The following is a 19,277-nucleotide window of genomic DNA, read 5'->3' on the forward strand; positions in this document are numbered from 1 at the left end:
AGACTTAAATAGATTTACCCGACGGCACAACCAGAAGCCCGACTTTTCAGCCTTGTAGACAACCAAAAACATTTTTTCATTCTTCATCAAACTGTCGAACGCTGAGGCTGCTCGAGTTAAACCCAAGACACTTGGATAAAGGTGTACATATTTATTGCATTAACAGATTATGCATTTGACACTGCTGAAGACAAACAGGTTTACCATTCGGAAGTGCTGGCGCATGAGCAAATCCATTTTATAATAAGAGAAATCTGCAGTTCTAAGCCTTTCTTAGATTCAGCTGAAATGGAAAGGATTTTTAAACTGTGGCTCAATTGTAAATTGATGTAAAAAATGTAAACAAAAAAAAAAAAACAACAAACAAACACGATATTCCAACTTCAGTTCGGTTTCGCCGTTTAAAAACGGTCGTTTGAACGACAATAAAATGATTCAGATCTGCTGAACAGATTGGAACAAGATTTAATATGTAGGAAAAAAAAAAAAAAAAAGTCTCTCAGATCACGTAAGGCACAAACAAGAGGGGGGAAGGGGGTGTTAATAATAATAATAAAAAAAAAATCACACGCGAGAAAAAAAGAAAGAGCTGAAAAGCACATATACATATTATAGAATTAAACAATAGCCCATCATAAACTCGGGACTTATTTCTAGAGCTTGCTTGTAGGATTGATCCGATTTGTCGCTACTTTCCGTTCACATAATAAAGAAATAAAAGAAAGCACTAACAGCTGAGACACACAGGAGATTTTTTAGCAAGCTGACTGCACTGTCCATGCAGATAATATGTACAACATTATGAGAAACACTGTTCCCGATAATTAACATCCACCATACAGTGAAATATGAGAGGCCCTGCTCTCGATATCAACACGCTGGTAGGCAAAAACTACCATCAACTTCACTCACATTATGGGAGACGCTGCTCCCGATAATGGTTAAAGGTCAAGAATGAAAATAAAAAATTAAAAAAAAAAAAAACAGACACAAACACCAGAGATGAGTCACATAGTGTACATGTGTGTGTGTGTGTGTGTGTGTGTGTGTGTGTGTGTGTGTGTGGATGACACCCGATCTCACGTCAATCATCGGTTATAATGACAACATCTGGGTGTGTGACTCAGCACTGAACCATGCAATGTGACGGTCCCTGGTCGTGACTGTTTTTTTTTTTTCTTTTCTTTTCTTTTTTTCGGAAACGAGTTTACCTCCGTAGCAGATGCTGCTTTTGTTATTTTGACAGTATGACTGTCATAATTATGGAAGGCACTGCTTCCGATAATTACACGTTAGTTTTTAAAAAAGTCGTACGAAAAAAAAAAAAAAAAAAAACAACAAAACAAAACGCTATTTATAGTGAACCCTGCCACTGATAAATAAATAAATAAATAGAGATCTCCGTGCCACGAATGTGAAGCTTGGCGGTCGGCTCATGACGTAACAACTCCGGATCTTTTTTTTTTTTTCCCCCCGACCCTCCACCGCCAGACATAATTCTAGGACACGAAATGACCTGTAATTGCTAAACATCATGAGGCTCGGTGCTTTGGGTTAAGAGCGCTGAACTTTTCTTCGTGAACTAAATCGTCAGCTTTGAAATCCGAGGGGTTTTCCCGAACGAGGTTAGCTCAAATCGAGGTCGTGAAAACGCACTGAATTTTCTAATAGTAAAACTAGAACTCGTGGGTTTTTTTTTTGTTTTTTGGGGTTTTTTTTTTTTACGAATTGAGCTAAACCTTTATAACTTGACCTTTTTTTTTTTGTTTGCTGTATTTGTTCAGAAAAATACTGTGCGAGGTAATATTTTCACAAAATCAGAACGCCGTATTCATCAAGCACCAGGTTTGTCGTTCGGCATTCTTTTTCTTCTTTTTTTTTTTTTGGAGAAAGAAATGGCTGCTGCTTTTTATTCTAGCGAGGATATTCATATTGGTTATGACACTGTTCTATATTTCAACCCGAAAACTCGATCTGATCTTTTGGTAGCAGTCATTTTCGTTCGATTTACAGTAACGTTCATTTATTGGCTACATCATGACGTGTGACGTTTGCTCGCCTCGCCTCGTGTGCACAGGAATGGCGGACGGAATGGACACGGACGTGGCGCTCGTTTACTCGAGCGAGCTTTTGGTTGAAATATAGCACAGGGTCACTTTAAGGTTTCCGAATAAGACCGGTGGAGTGCGATCCGTTACGCAAGGGGACTGGAGGTTTGATCGGATGCTTCTCTTTATAAATCGGAGCTAAAGTTCACCTAAAGCTCATTGTCCATGTCCCACACGTTGCCCACGAGTGCGTTGGCACAGCTCTGGATCGTCCAGGTGGTCAGAGCGAACTGATTTTTCAGCAGGTCAACATCAGCATTGGCCGATCCTTCTTTGATCGCGGTCAGTTGTGCGAACACGTCTTGTAGAGTGCATGATCCGGAGCCAAACAATATGTGTCTGAACGGCACGGTCTGGGGAGACACGTAAGGAGACAGCAGATCTCTTTCCACCTGCGGATACAGACAAAATAACGAGCCGCGGTCATTTTCTATCAGGGTTAGTTGTGAAAAGTACATCTGTTATATATCCAATGCCTCAAGAATAGCACTAAGAGCATGTTTACCGAGCGGTGGACTAGACGAAACCTCATCTCCGACCGGAAACGGTCCAATATCTGCGTTCACGGTACAGTCCGTGTCGTCGGAGCGGTGAAATAAGGAGCGATGCAGCGTGGAACGTATCAAAATTTCATCGCGGACGCATGATCGAGTTAGAAATCACAAACCATCAAGTAACGAGCTCGCAAAAAGTATGACCGTCAAGTTCTAGTATAAAGTTACACCCCAAAAAATGAAGGGAGAACGATCTCATTTACGCATTTCGTTCCACTCAAAGATGCCCCGCCTACCTCTACATTTATAACCGAATTTACTCAGAGAAACAGAAATAACAGCTCGTTAACTCGTTTATTTTTTAATAGGTCGTTTAAACGTTCTAAAAACTCTGTCGCGTGTATAGAGTGCACAAGAGCTCTTCTGCGTCTTGATGAGGATGTGACGGCGGAGGAGCATTTCCAACGGCCGATATCCGATTACAAACCGAATTGATTAGACTTCGAATCGATTAGACTTATGTTTCGTTTTTACGACGCCAACAACTCGATCGAAGCGTAACATTACTCTTAGCCAGCAACGCTGTAGGTATATTTGTACTACTGTGTTTGTTAAGCTGATTCCTTACCCAACACGGTAACTTAAAATAAAATAATTCCCAACTGTTTGGTGAAAAACCGGATTTTCCATCTTTTTTTTTTCCCCCCGGGCCGTTTTCCAGAATCGAGCCGGTTTCCACAGACCGAAACGCTAATGATGGCCCTTGAGAGGACGCTCGTTCTATAGCTTGTGACGCTGTACTACTATTAATAGGTTTTAAATTACAACAGGTTTCATTTACCCCCATGATTCGGTCATTGATGATGCGACACTGCTCCAGATCGTCAAGGTCGCTGTTCTGGATGGTGCCGATGAGATTTCTGGAGGCACGACCGTAGGATCCTAACGCGGACATAAACCACATCATCTGCAGGGTCTTCGGCAGACGACCATTCTGGGGAAAGAACAGAAGAAAGGAAAAAATCAATCAATCAATCAATCAATGAAACATCCTCAGCTGTTGTATAAAGGGTAACGGGGGCAAGACTTGGTATTTAAAGTCGCAGGGAAATACATGTTGGTTGTAACTGGCGCCATGAAAGTCATGTGTTTTGCCAGAATTTCACCTTTAAATCCAAAGTGTGCAGGGCTAACCACGGGACGAGATGAATCTCACTCGTCCCTCCGACATAAACTTTGAACAAAATTTGAAATCCTGTTTTGTTTTAGAAAGCACATTCAAATATCACACCACACCATCAGGAAATTTCCCGACTGAATGGCGACGATGCCGCAGCCGTCCGTGGTCAGACGAGCAAAGTCGGCTGGACGCTCGGGGCGTGGCGGATGATGCCAATCTCGCTTCCATGTCGATTACAGCGAAACTAGCCGATCACGGGCATCTGGAATCGTCCATCATGTAAAGGGGCAGATTTCCGAGTGCTTTCTTCAGAGTGCGTTTTGCCGCACGATGAGCAGCAGTGCAAACGAACGTCTCGGAGGAAGCACACGTTATTCTTCACCCTTCCCGCTTGGTAGTCGTCATATAATAGCCGAGACCTGGTGGGAATTCGCAACTGACCGGTGAGGAGAAAAACCTGGTGTTCGAGCCGTGCTTACGTTGTGTTCCCTGCGACTTTAAAAGCCGTGTTCATTCAGTGCAGCTCGGGAAAAAAAAAAAACTTACCCTTTGCAGACTCATCACCTCCTTACTGATTTTGGACACACGTATGCGCATGATGTTGAGGTACTTTTCCGTGTTCAGTCTCAGCAGATGATCGTGTACCAGCCGAAGAGCCATCTGACCTGCCATCTCACCTGCCGCCTTGGTCAGCGCGAGCAGGTTCGACGCTTTGACCTCCAGATTACTCCTGGTGTCCAGCAAGGTGCCGAAGTACGGGTATTGTTTATCCTGAAAACGAAAAGCCGGTAAATCAATCGATCATCTTAATCCAGACGCAACTTAACCGAAACCTGTAGCTAGCCCATCGCTTACGTTGCTACGAGATAAACTATAAAGCGTCAGAACGAGTGCACTGACGTGTAAAGTGATTCGTCGCCGCGCTATTTTTCTAAGCGACCCGTCAGAATCGGGGAGGTTTTATTTATTTATTTATTTATTTATTTATTTATTTATTTTACCTGAGTGAATCGGAAAGAGACCGAAGGGATGCCGGAGAAGGCCAGGAACGGATAGGCAGGGTCACCCATCCTCATCGGCTCCATCCTGTGAAAGAGAGCAACGATTCACATGAATATACCGCACGATGCCTCGGTTTTAAGAAATCGGTCATGTGAAGGTGCGTAGCACGTACACAGACGCCTCCCAGTTGGTTCCAGCCACTTGTGCGAATAAAGTCTTGCTGGAGTCAGTGGGTGAAGATACCTGCAGAGCGAAGGAGGAAAAAAAATTAAAAAAAAGGGGTGGGGGGGGGGGAGGGGGAGAGAGTTATATTACGACAGTAATAAATTAAAGCGAAATGATCAATTTACTTGGGAAATCTCACCTCTTTTAAAGTACTCTGTATCAGGTCGTACATCAGCGGGCTTGCACTCGCTTTAAAAGAGGCGGAACCTGTGTAGAATTTACGGCGGCGGTTTAGTATCGGTTTTATTTGATCATTGTATTAAAATCATGCTCTGGGGTGAAGCGAAAGATTAGGCACCTGTGACAACTCCATCCAGGCTGATGTAGGAGAAGGCCTTCATATTCAACGAAGGTAAATAACCCTACGGGTTTGGGGGGGGGGGGAGGGGGGAGGACAACAAACGTAAGAAATCTACGTGTATATGTACTTTGTAAGTTGCAGAACATCTGGAACGGTTACGTTAAAGAAGTGAGAGCGTTTCCTTAAATTCCTTAACTCGACGTTAATAATATCGGCTTGTCGTGTTACTGAGAGATTACAGATTCGGGTTACAGCTTTACCTCTTTACCCGACTGTTACAAAGCGCCGACACTGGAGACTCCTTCCAGAAAAAAGGCTAAATTTACTAAATAATCTCCTTACGGAAAACCTAACATTAGCGTCGATACGTTTCTCTTTGCTAAATAACGTTACAATGTTTATTATTAGTCTTAAACGACGTCCCTGTGAACGAGCCGTTACTATAGTAACGATGACGTATTATAAACGAGCGCATCGGTATACGCCCGGGATCGGTTTAAAAAGCCGAAACCGCCGTCAGAGCTGCTGTTAAAGAAAGCTAAATCAACTCCTTCTGACCGATCAGGATTCGAGGATTCGGCTCTGCTGTGGTAGAAATGATGTGTACGTTAGGTGGTATTATATAGGACAAATCGATTCGAGATTTTTCCAACCTCCAGCCACTCGGTGGCACCCACAGCCCCGTATTCTCCGGCACTCCAACTGGCAAACACTATACTCCTCCTGGGTTTGAATCCATCTTTAGAAGAAAATTGGTTAAAAATGTTATAAATGTGTAGCTTATACTTTAATAAAAAAAATTTTAAGAAAAAGAAACTATTTAATAAAAGGAGTCACGTTTCTATTAAAACCTCACCTTCACGTATCATGCTGGTAATAACTCTGGCTAACTCGAGCAGCAGACTAGTGCCGACGGTAGACGTAGCGAATCCAGGGCCCCAGGCGTCTCTCTGAGCTCCCAGCACCACATAACGATCTAAACCGGAAGATTACGATTCAAGGAGGATTAACGCAAGCGCGTATGTACTCTATTCTGAATCTCCTACACGGGAAGTGACCTGACGTACCTGGATCTACGAAACCCTTAATGACTCCAAACACATTATGGATTTGTATCTCCGTGAGGACGTTGTTCACCTCCACGGTGACGTTGTCGTCGCTACTCCCGAGCTTGTACTCGACGTATTGCAGACCTCCATCGGCCCATCCACGAGGGGAATTGCGACCTCCCATTTGCCTGAAAATCGGACACGATCCCGCGTCATTCTTGTAGACATTCTCGAGGAGGCCGAAAACCTCACGTCACATGCTTTACCTCATGATCGCTGCAGCTGTACCGGCTCTGATGGTCTGGCAGGGGATGTTTGGCAGGCCTGAGGATTTAGCTGGAGGGAACTGGGTGTGGTTGAAAGATGGGAAACCCGGAGTGTACGGATCACCAGAGCCGAGATGGACCTGTGCAAGAAATAAAGAGGTGAAATAAAAACGGATCGCTGACAAATTTTGTCGTGTTATTTGAAGTGTTTTTTGATCCGTAGGAGACACGGAAGTGAAATGGAAGTGACGGAGAGGTTTTCCTCCGATATAATTTGAAAGAAATTCATTTAAGATTTGTTTTTTTTTTTAGGCTCTTCAAGAAAAGTCAATATTTTCATGTCATTCATGTGGATACTTACATGGCCAAGCAGGGTAGTGTTTTCGTTGAACTGGTAGTCGACGGGGTCGGGGTAGATCAGCACCGCACTTGCGTTCACCTTGGCAGCATTAGCAACCTGCCATTTTTAAAAGACGGATGGCAAACGGTTTGATCAATAAAACTCACGGGAAACTTGACGCGAATCAAATTCGTAATAACTCCCCCCCCCCCCGCCTAAAATTTTCCACCAACCTTCTCAGCGTAACTATTTCTTCCAGCACGGACCAAGAGGACCCTTCCGTTCATGTCGATATTTAAGTCCTGCAGATTTGTCAAGTCATCTTCTCGTCCATAATACGCATACAAAACCGCACCCTGGGAAACCAGAATCGATAGCGTAAGCTCATTCGTACTACGTGAAATCAGAAAGGTTGAAGGGGGGAAAAAGGCTGAAATACGAACCTGTGCTGTTCCTGTCGCGCTGTAGGACAAATAACCAGGTTCGGGAAACGTCTTGCCGCCGAACGTCACTTTGTTCTCGCCACCTTTAGGGCGATCCTGGACCTTAACGAAGTGCGTATCGATCCAGGGTTCCATGCCATTGTCCTTGAATTTTGTGAACACTTTACTGGCGAGCGTCTCGTCTCCTGGGGATCCTGCTTGATGATCTTCACTGGAGAATTCACTGAGAATTCAGGGAAAAGCACAAGCTCTTATTTCACGGCACAAATGTCCTCGGCATTTAAACGGTGTTTTAAAAGGAGCGTTCACGTGGTAATACTTGCAGAGTTGTAGAATTACCTGAGGCTCTTTGCAATGCCACTTGGGGTCAGTTTGCGATTCAGCAAAGCCGTAATGTCGCTCCAGTCAAGAGCGGAAACCGTTTCGATCGGGGTCACGTTGCCGTCAGAAGCCGGGGAGGAAATCGTACAGGATCCTGAAGCCACTTCAGTTGTCTTTTTATACATACTAGAGCCAATCAAAAGTCCTGGAAATCAAGAGCATTACTAAATAAATGTTCATTCGTTCATCTCCGGTAAGCACTTTACCCAGGTAAGGGTCACAAAGTCGATCCCAGGAACACACCCTGCATGGGATGCCAGTCAAACTATCTGCAGGTTTTGGAAGGTGGGAAGAAACTACAGGAACCCCACACAGACAGTGGAAGAACATGTGACACGCTGCAAAGGCATTAACTCCAGCTCAGGATCAAATCAGAGACCCTGGAACTTCGAGAGGTTGTACATCATGATATACAGGATTGCTAACTGTCGGGGAGTTATACGAGAGTCCTTTGAATCTTTTTTTTTTTAATACAGTATGGGTTAAATTATAAATTACAAACAGGTTAACATCCCTGCACGTATAATGATGTTCCTGAATAGAGGACGTCTAAAGAACGCATTGGATAAAGCCTTAAATGAAAGAAAACACCATCCGAGCTCATGTTAGTCCAGCGCTGTTTAACGGCCGAGTGGAATTAAAGTAAACCGCGCCGTTACACAGAAGATTCCTTCTTACCAATCAGGAAGCTGGTGAGAATAGCCACCGTTGCCGCTATGCAGATGTTTCTGGGATTGCACAGGCCGCTTTTGCTGACGTAGGCCGGACGAGCTTGATGCTGTTGTCTCCCATGATCCACCACTCCGTTCTCTCCAACCTCCTCATCCGTATCAGACGACAGCTTCATCTCCACGTGGCTGGAGTCTTCCTCCATGTTCTGGGTCAGGAAACGCGTGTAGGAGCCCTCCGTCCCATTGAACTGTAGGAACATGGGACATATTCTGATTAAAGGAAGTACTGGACGGGAAACCACCTCGAGTGTGAAAAGCAGATGATCGCAATCACACGATTGGGATTTTATTGTTTTGCGTAGGACACAACCACAAAAAAACAACAAAAAAAAAAAAAACACAACACACAACCATAATCCATAACAACTTGCTCAAAGAATCTTAGACAAAAGGTTCATCTCAACACTTTTGTTATTGGGTTTTAGGAGGAAAATAAATAAATAAATAAAATGTAGTGCCCTTTTAGTTGTACCGTAAGCTATTTACTTGTGCAGCTGTAATCACTTACTTCACGTAGAGTGTAAACGGCGAAGTTTTTTCCGTTTAAACGAAGTTTTAAAAAAAATTAGCACAAATATTATATTATGAGGGAAATGTGAAATAGGAGGAAAAAAAAAATAAATAAATAAATAAATTTTTTTTAAAAAAGGACCGGGTTACTCTAAAATCAGTTCCAGTGTGAATATGTACTAGTCCATCTGTTAAGGATTATTAAAGCTTCACACTGAACCATTTTTAAATCCTCACCGTTATAAACTTTTAAGGTTTATATAAAATAAATTTTAAAAATAAATAAATAAAAAAATTTTAAATAAAAAAAAAAAAAAAGGAAACAGAAGAACAAACGTGACTTACTATTTTTGTTATTGTCGTCCTGGCTTGTTCCATCTCACCTTCGCGAACACCTGAAAGAGACAAAAAAAAAAAAGAAAAAAAAAGAAAGTGCTTTAAAAATTTTTTTTAAAAAAAATATAGATCTTTCACATTTCTTTCTTAATCCAGTATCTATCCAGCATCAACCTGGAATACAAGCGAGCTGACTGCATAGGGGCAACACACTGAAATGTGTAGGATTAAATAAAAGAACAAAACGCTTTAGAGGACACCATCTGGCTGAGTTGATCTCAACTGTATCTGAATAATTTAACTGCGTATATCATTTCATCTCATCGGTTTCAACCCCCATCAGGGACTTTTGGATGGGTCACTTGTTTTTCGTATCCTTGATCGATAGTTATTTTATGCCTTCATCATTTCTCAAGGCCTAACTACCACCTGTTAAAAGTCCCTTAGTATCACTTCCTATTTAGCAAAAAAAATGACATTTAAAAACGCTCCTGAAACTCAAACATTTTTAGTTTCCTTCACAGCGGAACCACATGCATACTCGGGGACTTTTTTTGTTTCGTTTATTTTTTTTTTTTTTGTTTAAAACAGGACCAAAAAAATGATCATGTTCCACTGCAGAACTTCATCAGCAAACATGCAGGGGGTGTAATAAAGAAAGATCACAATGAGCACCTGACATGACTCAGCACCTCCAGAGGAATTTATCAAAGCCACAATACGCCGTCACGTCCACTTTAAAGTTAGATTAAACGCGTTCATGATCACATTCTTCCGGGGAACTTCATTAGTCCAAGAAAAGAGGCGTATCTGACGACATGAATCCGAGGGCTGCATTTCAATCACTCAGTCTACACGGAGTGTTACTGCATCATAAAATGAAACAGCCAATCAGCTTCTGTTATGCAAATGAGGACCATGAAACACTGCTTAAAGAGGAAAATGATATGACTGTCGTGTTGAGGTTGCTCTAAATCGGTCAAATCTATAAGTGCTACTTTTTTTGGAAAATATAAAAAATAGCTCAAATTTGCTTAAACTCATAACCTTGTGGATCTGTGGGTTTCTGTGCACGCGGGTCAGTCGTCGTTATTCGGGGTCTCTTCTTTATAACCTTCCTCTGCGCTGTGACTGAAGTTGGCTTTTTTTTTTTTAAGCAGGAGGACATTCCACCGAGGTCGCTGAAGTGTAAATTAACCACCGCTACAAATCTCAGTGTCCCACTTTACTTTGCCATCAAGCCTCCTTTCCAATCATTCTGTTCCTCTGTACAGATCGGCACGCAACTAAAACATTCAACCTCTACGAAATCGCCTTACGTTACGACTTCATTTCCAGCAGGGCAATTTAGAACCCAATATCTTCATGCATCAGGGAGAAACTCTGAGCTTTGTGCATTTCCATTCTTTCTGATGAACACTTTAGGCTAGCAAATGCTTGTGCGCCAACAGGCAGGTCACAGACCGTCCTCATGCTATTGAGAGACGTTAACAGGTCAGAAATTACTAGACCTAATTCCAGTTCATAATATGCACCCCCCCCACCTCCAGTTCCTATAACTGAATTCTACATGTTTAGGAGTGTAGCTTAGTCCTGATGTGTGGAAATCCCTAATAACTAGAATATGAATATTATTTGAACTATTAACAATTTAACGATGGATTAATTTTCATTCATCAACTTTTCACTATAGTTTAAAGCATCCTGGCCACCAGAGGGCGCACAAACATCATTAACAAATGACAAAGAAAATCCTTGCTGGAATAATTGAGTGATATGACCATATGGTATTATTATAGTGATACACACACTATTTGGAGAGTGTGATGTGGATCGACAGTATTTCATCGTCATCTAACTCCATCATTACTCCGAGGAACAAGCGGCAATTTCGTTGAATGTGGGAATACTGACGATCTTTATGAGAAGTACAAGACAGTACTTTTTTGAGCACAACTTATGGTAAATATATATATAATATACATAAGTCGTAATATACATCAAGTCCAAATCCTTAACAACGATGGTGTACGCACTTTGGGATCTCTGGAAAAAAATTAATAAATATGCAAATAAATAAATAAAAAGCATTTTTCCTTTTTAAATGAAACATTTTTCTACCAAACTCAGGAAGTTCATCATTAACACAATAATCGAGCAGATTTTCCTTGGAGACTCCAAGCACATGATTAAAGGAGATACAGTGCACTGTGCCGGAAACACCTCAGCCCAAAAACACCTGCAAACACAACCTTCACGCCTACCGAGCAGCTGAAATAAAGCTCGATTTGAAAAAGGAAGAACATCATTTTAAAACCAGTTCTACTCTACTATCGGTATGAACAGGAATACGTGCAACCTGCAGATAGGGGCATGAAGGAAAGGAGCTCGGGTTACGCCCTGCAGGGAGAGTCTCTCTCTCTCTCTCTCTCTCACACACAAACACGTCAGATCAGACCAGGCAAAAAAATAAAATAATAAAAATTCATCTGCTAAAAAACTTGTAGAGTTTCTATTAGCAGAGTTAATCAGTGTAACATGTCCTCATATGAGCAGATTCATGAGAAAATAAAACGCCAGTCTGGAAAGGTCGTATCATTTTTATCCTCTAGAGGCGACGTTAATCACGATATACACACCGTAAAAATCTTTCCTTATATAATATCACCTTATATCTCCCAGTTCCTAATAGATACTCACTAACATTATTACTCATTAACAGAAATAAGAATAATACACACACACACACACACACACACTTTCCAGAGTGGTGCAATACCCCTCCAAAACCACCATCAATAATCAGTTGCACAATACATCCTATCAAACACACATTTTCAGACAGTAATGCTCAAGCAGATTAAGCCATGTTGAGTTTAATTAATAAGCCTATTTTGAAACGGAATTTAAAGCCAATTTAAAATGTATACTACACACGATTTTATACATCTCTCTCTTAAATTGGTGATAAACCATGGAAATGAATCTTAAAAAGAAGCCTAAAGTTTTCTGCGCTTCTTTCAAACGGTCACCGTTAATAAAACTGCAGAGGGTTTGTTAATTACGGACAAAATACCATCATTGTGGCAGTTGCAAACATTTTGATGACGCTTCATATACGTTTTTGAGGGATATTTCCTTCTCAGATTATAACAAGTGCCTGATAGGATTATAAAAAGCTGTATTATTATTATTAGTAGTAGTAGTAATAGTAGTAGCCTATATAAAAACCTAATCATTTAGTTTCCCTACAGTATAGTGTTAGTGTAAACATGTTCATGTCTGATCTGTAGCACAATGTCGTTTTAAGAGTGTGTCGTTTGCTAGAATAGGAGGATGTATATGTATATGGATGAAACTGCATCAAAATGGAAGCATCTGATTGGTTAAAAATAACAGGAAGCACGTAATAATAATCATCATGCTGCAAAATAGTTAAGACGTCAATTTTTTTTTCGGTACGTCTGCACTCAAAATAACTAATTCAGCATAATAAACGGCGTCACTCGTACAGTGTCGGATTTCTGAGTACGAAAGGTAGGCAGCGTCTTTCAGCACCAAGTGTGCTGCAGGGGATGGTGTTAACTCCAAACTAATGGCAAAGAGCAGAGTCGTTAAAAATAATAATAATAATAATAATAATAATAATAATAACAACAATGCAGTGAGACACACAGGAAATAACGTAGTAACGTTTTTTGTTTTGTTTTTTATAACCGCAACCAGGAAGCTGTTTGAGGAAATTAAGATCGATCCGTTTTTTTTTATTTTACACCTTGTTCCCCACCTCGAACAAGCAGCGCAGCTCATTATGCACGCGCGTGCTCCGTGTTCTCGAGCCAAAATCCTAATAAATGCCTTTCGCCCGGTCGACAAATCCCCAGCATCATGTGACCATCTGAGAAATAATGTCTCCTTAAGAGCACGTTAATCCAAATGTGTGTTTTAAATGCGATAAAACGGTTTTCCTTTTTTTTTTTTTTTTTTTTTTACACGTGCCTTCGTGAAATATATAACGTATAGAACTTGAAAAACATCCTTATTTATTTATTTAAAGAATGTCCCTTTTTTTTTGGCATTGGAGGATTAAACTCCATCTCCAGTCCCATCATGTGAGAGTCACATCACAAAAGGTTTCACAAGTCAAACACAAAACAAAACTGTAATATAATATACCACCACATAAAAGGTGAAGGTTTTTTTTTTTTTTTTTTAAATGAGGAAGTAACAGAGTCACAAGTCTTATGTGGATTGTTGGGGATTTTGTTTTTTTAATTCATCTGTTATTTAATCATCATGTGCGTGTGAGATCATGTTAGTCATTCTAGTGTGATGATTAAATTCACGGACAATGGAGCTAGCGTTCATTTTCACACACACACACACACACACACACACACACACACCTATATAATAATCCTAGTGTAATAATCTACATCTGAGAGTTGAACATTTACAAACATTTCAGCCAAAGCGAAATACGAAGCACAGAGCCGAGCTGGTGCGGGTTAAGAGCATTGCTCGGGGTTCTAAAGGTGCCTTTGTGGCATCCTGGGATTCAAACCCATAACCTTCTGGCTACCTTTGCAGCTTAAAGGTCATGAAGCTAATTAAGGTACAACTGTAATTTAATCCTCCATTAAAGAAAAAAAACAACAGACGGCTGGACGATGGTGGACCAACAGCGACACAGTTTAATATATTAAATAAATTTTTAAAAAAATAATAATATATTTGTATAGTGCATCTTTTCTTAAAATAATATTCATGCACGTTTCTTTCTTTTTTAAGGAAGTAACCCGTAAATCCAGTCTTAAAATACCAGAAATGTGTAAAGACCTACATTTGAGTCTAAATACAACAATATTTAGACTCAGACTACTCCAATAATCATATTTTGTCCATAATTGACACAAAGACATGCCATATAGTTATAATAGTTATAGGTATAATAGAGCATGGGGGGAAAAGCATGCACCAGAAGTCGAGGCTGTCAAGGTCAGGTTTTACTATAGCCTAATGACCTGTACTAATAAACTGTCAGGTTCAGATACACTGCACTGCTTCTCCGACATCACACTTTACACCATGCATTTGTGTTAAATAAATAAATAAGTAAATAAATAAACCAATCCCGAGGCTTGAAAGTAGCACGTGCGTAAACGTCTCAAAAGCAAAGAACGCTGAAACCTCGCACGCTGAACACCAACTCTGCAGGGAATATGTTTATGAAAGCATGCAATCATATTCGCGTTATTCGCGTGAGAAAGTGTTGTGAAGAAAGGGGAAAGGTTTGTATAAAAGAAAGGCGACGTACCCTCGCTTCTTCAGCGCTCGAGCCGGCGTGCTGACTGAAGACAACCTTGAACCACGTTTCTGTAATAGAGACGAGGAGGGTCGTGCGCACGCGCGCGCACACGCACACGCACGTCACATCCGTGCCAAGCGGAATTCATCAGAGGAAAGAGTGCAAACATAATTGGTTACAGAGACGTGTGGGCAGACAGGTGCACGTGAGACTGGTCCAATAACATCATGTAAAAAAAATAATAATAATAATAATTAAAAAAAATTTCTTCTCACACCACGGCAATTTTGTAAAAGTCCCTTTGGGTTTAAAAGAAAAAAGATTTAAAAAAAAAAAAAAAAAAAGGCAAACACATAGAAATGTCTGGAGATCACAATCACGTTGGAAGATGCGTATTACTACTGGTGGACTTGTGTCCTGAAAGTGCCATCTAGGGTTCGCTTCCAGTGGAGAATACATGATGCAGTGTGCCAATGACTGCCATTAAAATGGAAGGCGGGTGGGGGCCTTAATGAATTTTCCTCTAGGGAAACCCTACATGTGAAGAAACATGAAGTGCCCTCTAGGGTGCCCTTCCAATGGAGTACACATGATGCAGTGCCCTATAAGCTCCCTGCATTATAGTAAACATGATAAAAGTGCCCTCTAGGGTGCTCTTGCAGGGCAGAATACACGATGCAGTGCCCTATATGCGCCCTACATTATAGGAACCATGATAAAGTGCCCTCTAGGGTGCGCGTCCGGTGGAGAATACATGGCGCAGTGCCCTATAGACTCCCTACATGTGAGGAAGCATGAAGTGCCCTGTACGGTGCATTTCAATTTAAGAATACATGATGCAATGCCCTTTAGGCTCCCTACTTGACAGGAAACGTGATGAAGTGCCCTGTTTGGCACCCTTCCAGTGGAGAACATATGGTGCAGTGCCCTATAGGCTCCCTACATAATAGGAAACATGATGAAGTGCTTTGTAGTGTGCACTTCAAGTAAAGAATACATGATGCAGTGACCTATAAGCTCCTTACATGATAGGAAGCATGATGAAGTACCCTCTAGGGTGCTCTTCCACTCGAGAACACATGGTGCAGTGCCCTATAGGCTGCCTACAAGACAGAAAACATGATGAAGTGCCCTCTAGGGTGCTCTTCCACTCGAGAACACATGGTGCAGTGCCCTATAGGCTGCCTACAAGACAGAAAACATGATGAAGTGCCCTCTAGGGTGCTCTTGCAGTGCCCTATAAGCTCTCTACATGGCGAAGTGCCCTGTAGATTGCACTTCAAGTGGCTAATACATTGTGCAGTGTCCTAGAGGTTCCCTACATGATGGGAAATATTATGAAGTGCCCTCTAGAGTGGTTAGGGACTGTTTGCTATTCCTCTTTTTATTATTTGTAGTGTGTTATTCCTCTTATACCACAGCAATTTGCCATTTAAAAAAAAAAAAAAAACTTTATTAATAAACAACATGTTTTGTTTTTTTTATCAGTTTATGGTTATATTTAATGTTGTGGAATGTCCACAAGACAAGTTATTTCCTGTTCTCACTTACTGCATGTCATAGCAGCTATATACAGTAGTTCCCTCACACCTCTCTCTCTCTCTCTCTCTCTCTGGAAGGTATGACAAAAAAAAAAAAACGCACCTTGTTACCACAAAGTGTGAACTCCTCTGACCTGAAGACTTTCTGACCTGAATGAAGACCTTGCACTGGAGACTCCTTCCATAAATGCTAAATAAATGTCTTAATAAAGAAAGCCTGACCATATCAACTATTTCCTTTGTTAAATAACATGTATTGTTATTAGCCCGAGCTTATTTGTTTACATGTGCAGTACAAGTCCCTGTGAATGAGCTGTTCCTATCGAAAGAATAGAATATTAGAAGAAAATAGAAATAGAATCATTTGAATTCCAGCTGGCATTACTGTCAGAGCAGACAGACAGACAGATAGACAGACAGATAGACAGATAGATAGATAGATCTCTATATTTGTGTAAAGTACACCGTTGCTGCTTGTTTCGACCCGAGTCCACAGAACAGGAGTGTCTTGATGAAGGCCGGACAGAGCCGTGCAGCATGTAGCAGGCTTGATTTACATTGTAAATGTTCCTCCTCGCCCACCACAAATCTGCCCCAGAGCCTCTGGGAAGGTTACCATTAAGCGCTGAATAGATCTCTTTATTTCCAGACATGTCTGTTCAGCAGACTTTACACCGTCACCTGAAACAGACCGCCGTCTCACTGACGCCAAAACCATCAAATCAAAACAGGTTTCTGGACCTACGTCAGGAAAGTAGACCAGACAGGCAATGTGGATTCTGTTGCACAAATTTTGTGGCACCTGTGAAAACAGACATTTTTTCACCAGCCTGTTATTTTTATTATAATTTTTTTTTTTTTTTTAAATTACTGCCATTACTAATGTAAGTTCATTCTCATACATGATCAATTAAGCTGTAAAATAGCTGTAGAATGCAGACAGGCAGGTCCATAGTCGATGATAATATGGATGTGTACCGCGTCTAGTCCTCTCCGATGCTTCCCATGCCCGCAGAATTAGCGTCTCAGGTCCGAACGTGTCTCAAACAGCGATTACAGGCTGTACTGTGGATTACTGAGTATAATAATAATTTAGGTTTTACTAATGGCAGTTAAGTCCTTGTTGTTGCTAAACGATTATTTCTCTCAATAAATCTCTCAGTAAATCAACAAGGCTCTTTTGTTGATTTGCACACACTTTCCCTCTCGTCTCAGTAGCATGCCTTTGTAGACGGTAGCGTTAATTTAGTACTACATAGACCTTGTGTTTTCCCACGTAACCCTAAATGTAACGTGAGCTCCTAAACTGTCAGACTCTTTTATTTTTGTTTTGGTAACGTAGCTAAAAGGTAATAAAAGTCCCAATCAAATTAATTGCATACATATTCTCTCTGCAGCTAGGGGGGAATTGTGTACATTTTATTTTTTGTGCCAAATTCGCTAAAAAACAACAACAACAACAAAAGTCTTTCGCAAAATCGAATGTAATCGCGATCGTAGTCTGTGTTATATCAGTAACGCTAAAAAAACTGATCGTGGATGTTCATTAAGAGTCATTTTTGCGGCAGACATTCCTGTAAGTGTGTATGTATCATACGGAATAATGAATATTATCACATTAGAACGTAGATTATATTGTGGTTCCTTCGCCAGCGTTTCTTTCTTTCTTTCTCTTGAAGTTAACGAGACAAAAATACACAGCTTGTCACGTTACAGGGAAAACACAGTATAAACTCCTCTGTCCCGAAGATGTCTGAAAACGTAACGTTACAGCTTTACCTCTGACACTGGAGACTCCTTCCAAAAATGTTAAACGTCTCCTCATAGAAAACATCGTCATATTAAATTGATCTACAGTGGTAAAAAAAAAAAAACACACACAAAAAAAAACAACAAAACACAAATATAAACACAGTGTTTGGATTCAAATATTATAATAATTTATATTAAAGAGTTCTTTTTGGTGAGCTATTAGCGTATTTGACTGCTCACTTTGATTTAAAGCAAATGTCAAAATGCCAAACATAAATAAATAAATAAATGGGTTCAGTTGGTGGAAAGTTCAGGAATAAAAAGATCTCTGGCTGCAAGAAATAGCCCAAATATTATTGTACGCATATAAATAGCTGGATAATGTTCATAAGATAAACCTGTTTGCAGTTAAAGGGGATGAAATCAATTTGAGAAACCTTGTTTTATACACCCAGCCCTAAAAGCATCCTGATTCTGATTTGATCTCTAACTGCATCCTAAAACAGCTTCGATTAAAACACACACCATAAATGCAAGGTATTGTTATTGTATTATTACAATTAACACAGATTTGAGTATTACCAAAAAACCTGTAAGTAGATTTTAAGTAGATAAATGGGCTTAGTGTTAAAAAAAAAAGAAAGAAAAGAAAAAACACTGAGGCGTATTTCTAGGAAAACAGGGATGGTGTGGGATTCATGACCACACCACAGACACACACAATGTTAGCATTTTCCTCTGCCTTGTCCATGAGACTCGGTAAATTGTTTCTTCCTAGCAGCTGGCATTTTGAGAGAAAGAATGTGGAAACCTGTCTAAAAAATCAGCTTCTTTTAACCACCAGACTTCTCATGTCCACCCTCCTTCAATTCTAGGGTTTTGGTTATCAGTGCCTAAATAACAATTGCGTGGTCCTTCTATAAAGAAATATATAACCTCAACAACAAAACAACACTACATATTGAAATCTGTTGTCGTTCCCCCCCCCCCCCCCAAAAAACATTCAGAAAGCAGGTGGGGAAAAATAAGTACACCCTTCCTATGTCCGCGGTCATTAAGAGAGTAATTAGCAGCCAGGTGCTAATAAAGAAATGCACAAAATGAGTTATTCATCAAGAAGTATGACTACTTATATAAAAGCAGAAATGCTGGCATTTTGGTGTTCTGGAGCACTCGTGTGTGTTTCCATCATGCCAAGATGAAAGGATATCAGCCGTGACTTCAGAAAAGTGATCGTTGCTGCTCATCGATCTGGGAAGGGTTATAAGGCCATCTCCAAACAATTCGCCATTCTACAGTGAGAAGGACTG

General features: G+C 40.7%; 1 protein-coding gene across 1 annotated transcript; it reads right to left on the reverse strand.

The window, feature by feature from the left end:
* Positions 1-449: 449 nt before the first annotated feature.
* Positions 450-15,009, reverse strand: tfr1a (transferrin receptor 1a). The gene is made up of 18 exons (XM_053651860.1): positions 14,684-15,009; positions 9,376-9,425; positions 8,468-8,708; positions 7,748-7,934; positions 7,409-7,631; positions 7,199-7,321; positions 6,987-7,082; positions 6,626-6,765; positions 6,378-6,547; positions 6,167-6,286; positions 5,964-6,049; positions 5,308-5,371; positions 5,149-5,216; positions 4,957-5,027; positions 4,784-4,868; positions 4,329-4,553; positions 3,444-3,596; positions 450-2,500 (listed from the first exon to the last, which is right to left on the reverse strand). The coding sequence occupies exons 2-18, from the start codon at positions 9,406-9,408 to the stop codon at positions 2,258-2,260; spliced, it is 2,328 nt and encodes a 775-aa protein (XP_053507835.1). The 5' UTR covers positions 9,409-9,425; positions 14,684-15,009; the 3' UTR covers positions 450-2,257.
* Between the last annotated feature and the right edge of the window lie 4,268 nt (positions 15,010-19,277).

Source organism: Ictalurus furcatus, chromosome 20 (assembly GCF_023375685.1).
Source record: "Ictalurus furcatus strain D&B chromosome 20, Billie_1.0, whole genome shotgun sequence".
NCBI classification, from domain to species: domain Eukaryota; kingdom Metazoa; phylum Chordata; class Actinopteri; order Siluriformes; family Ictaluridae; genus Ictalurus; species Ictalurus furcatus.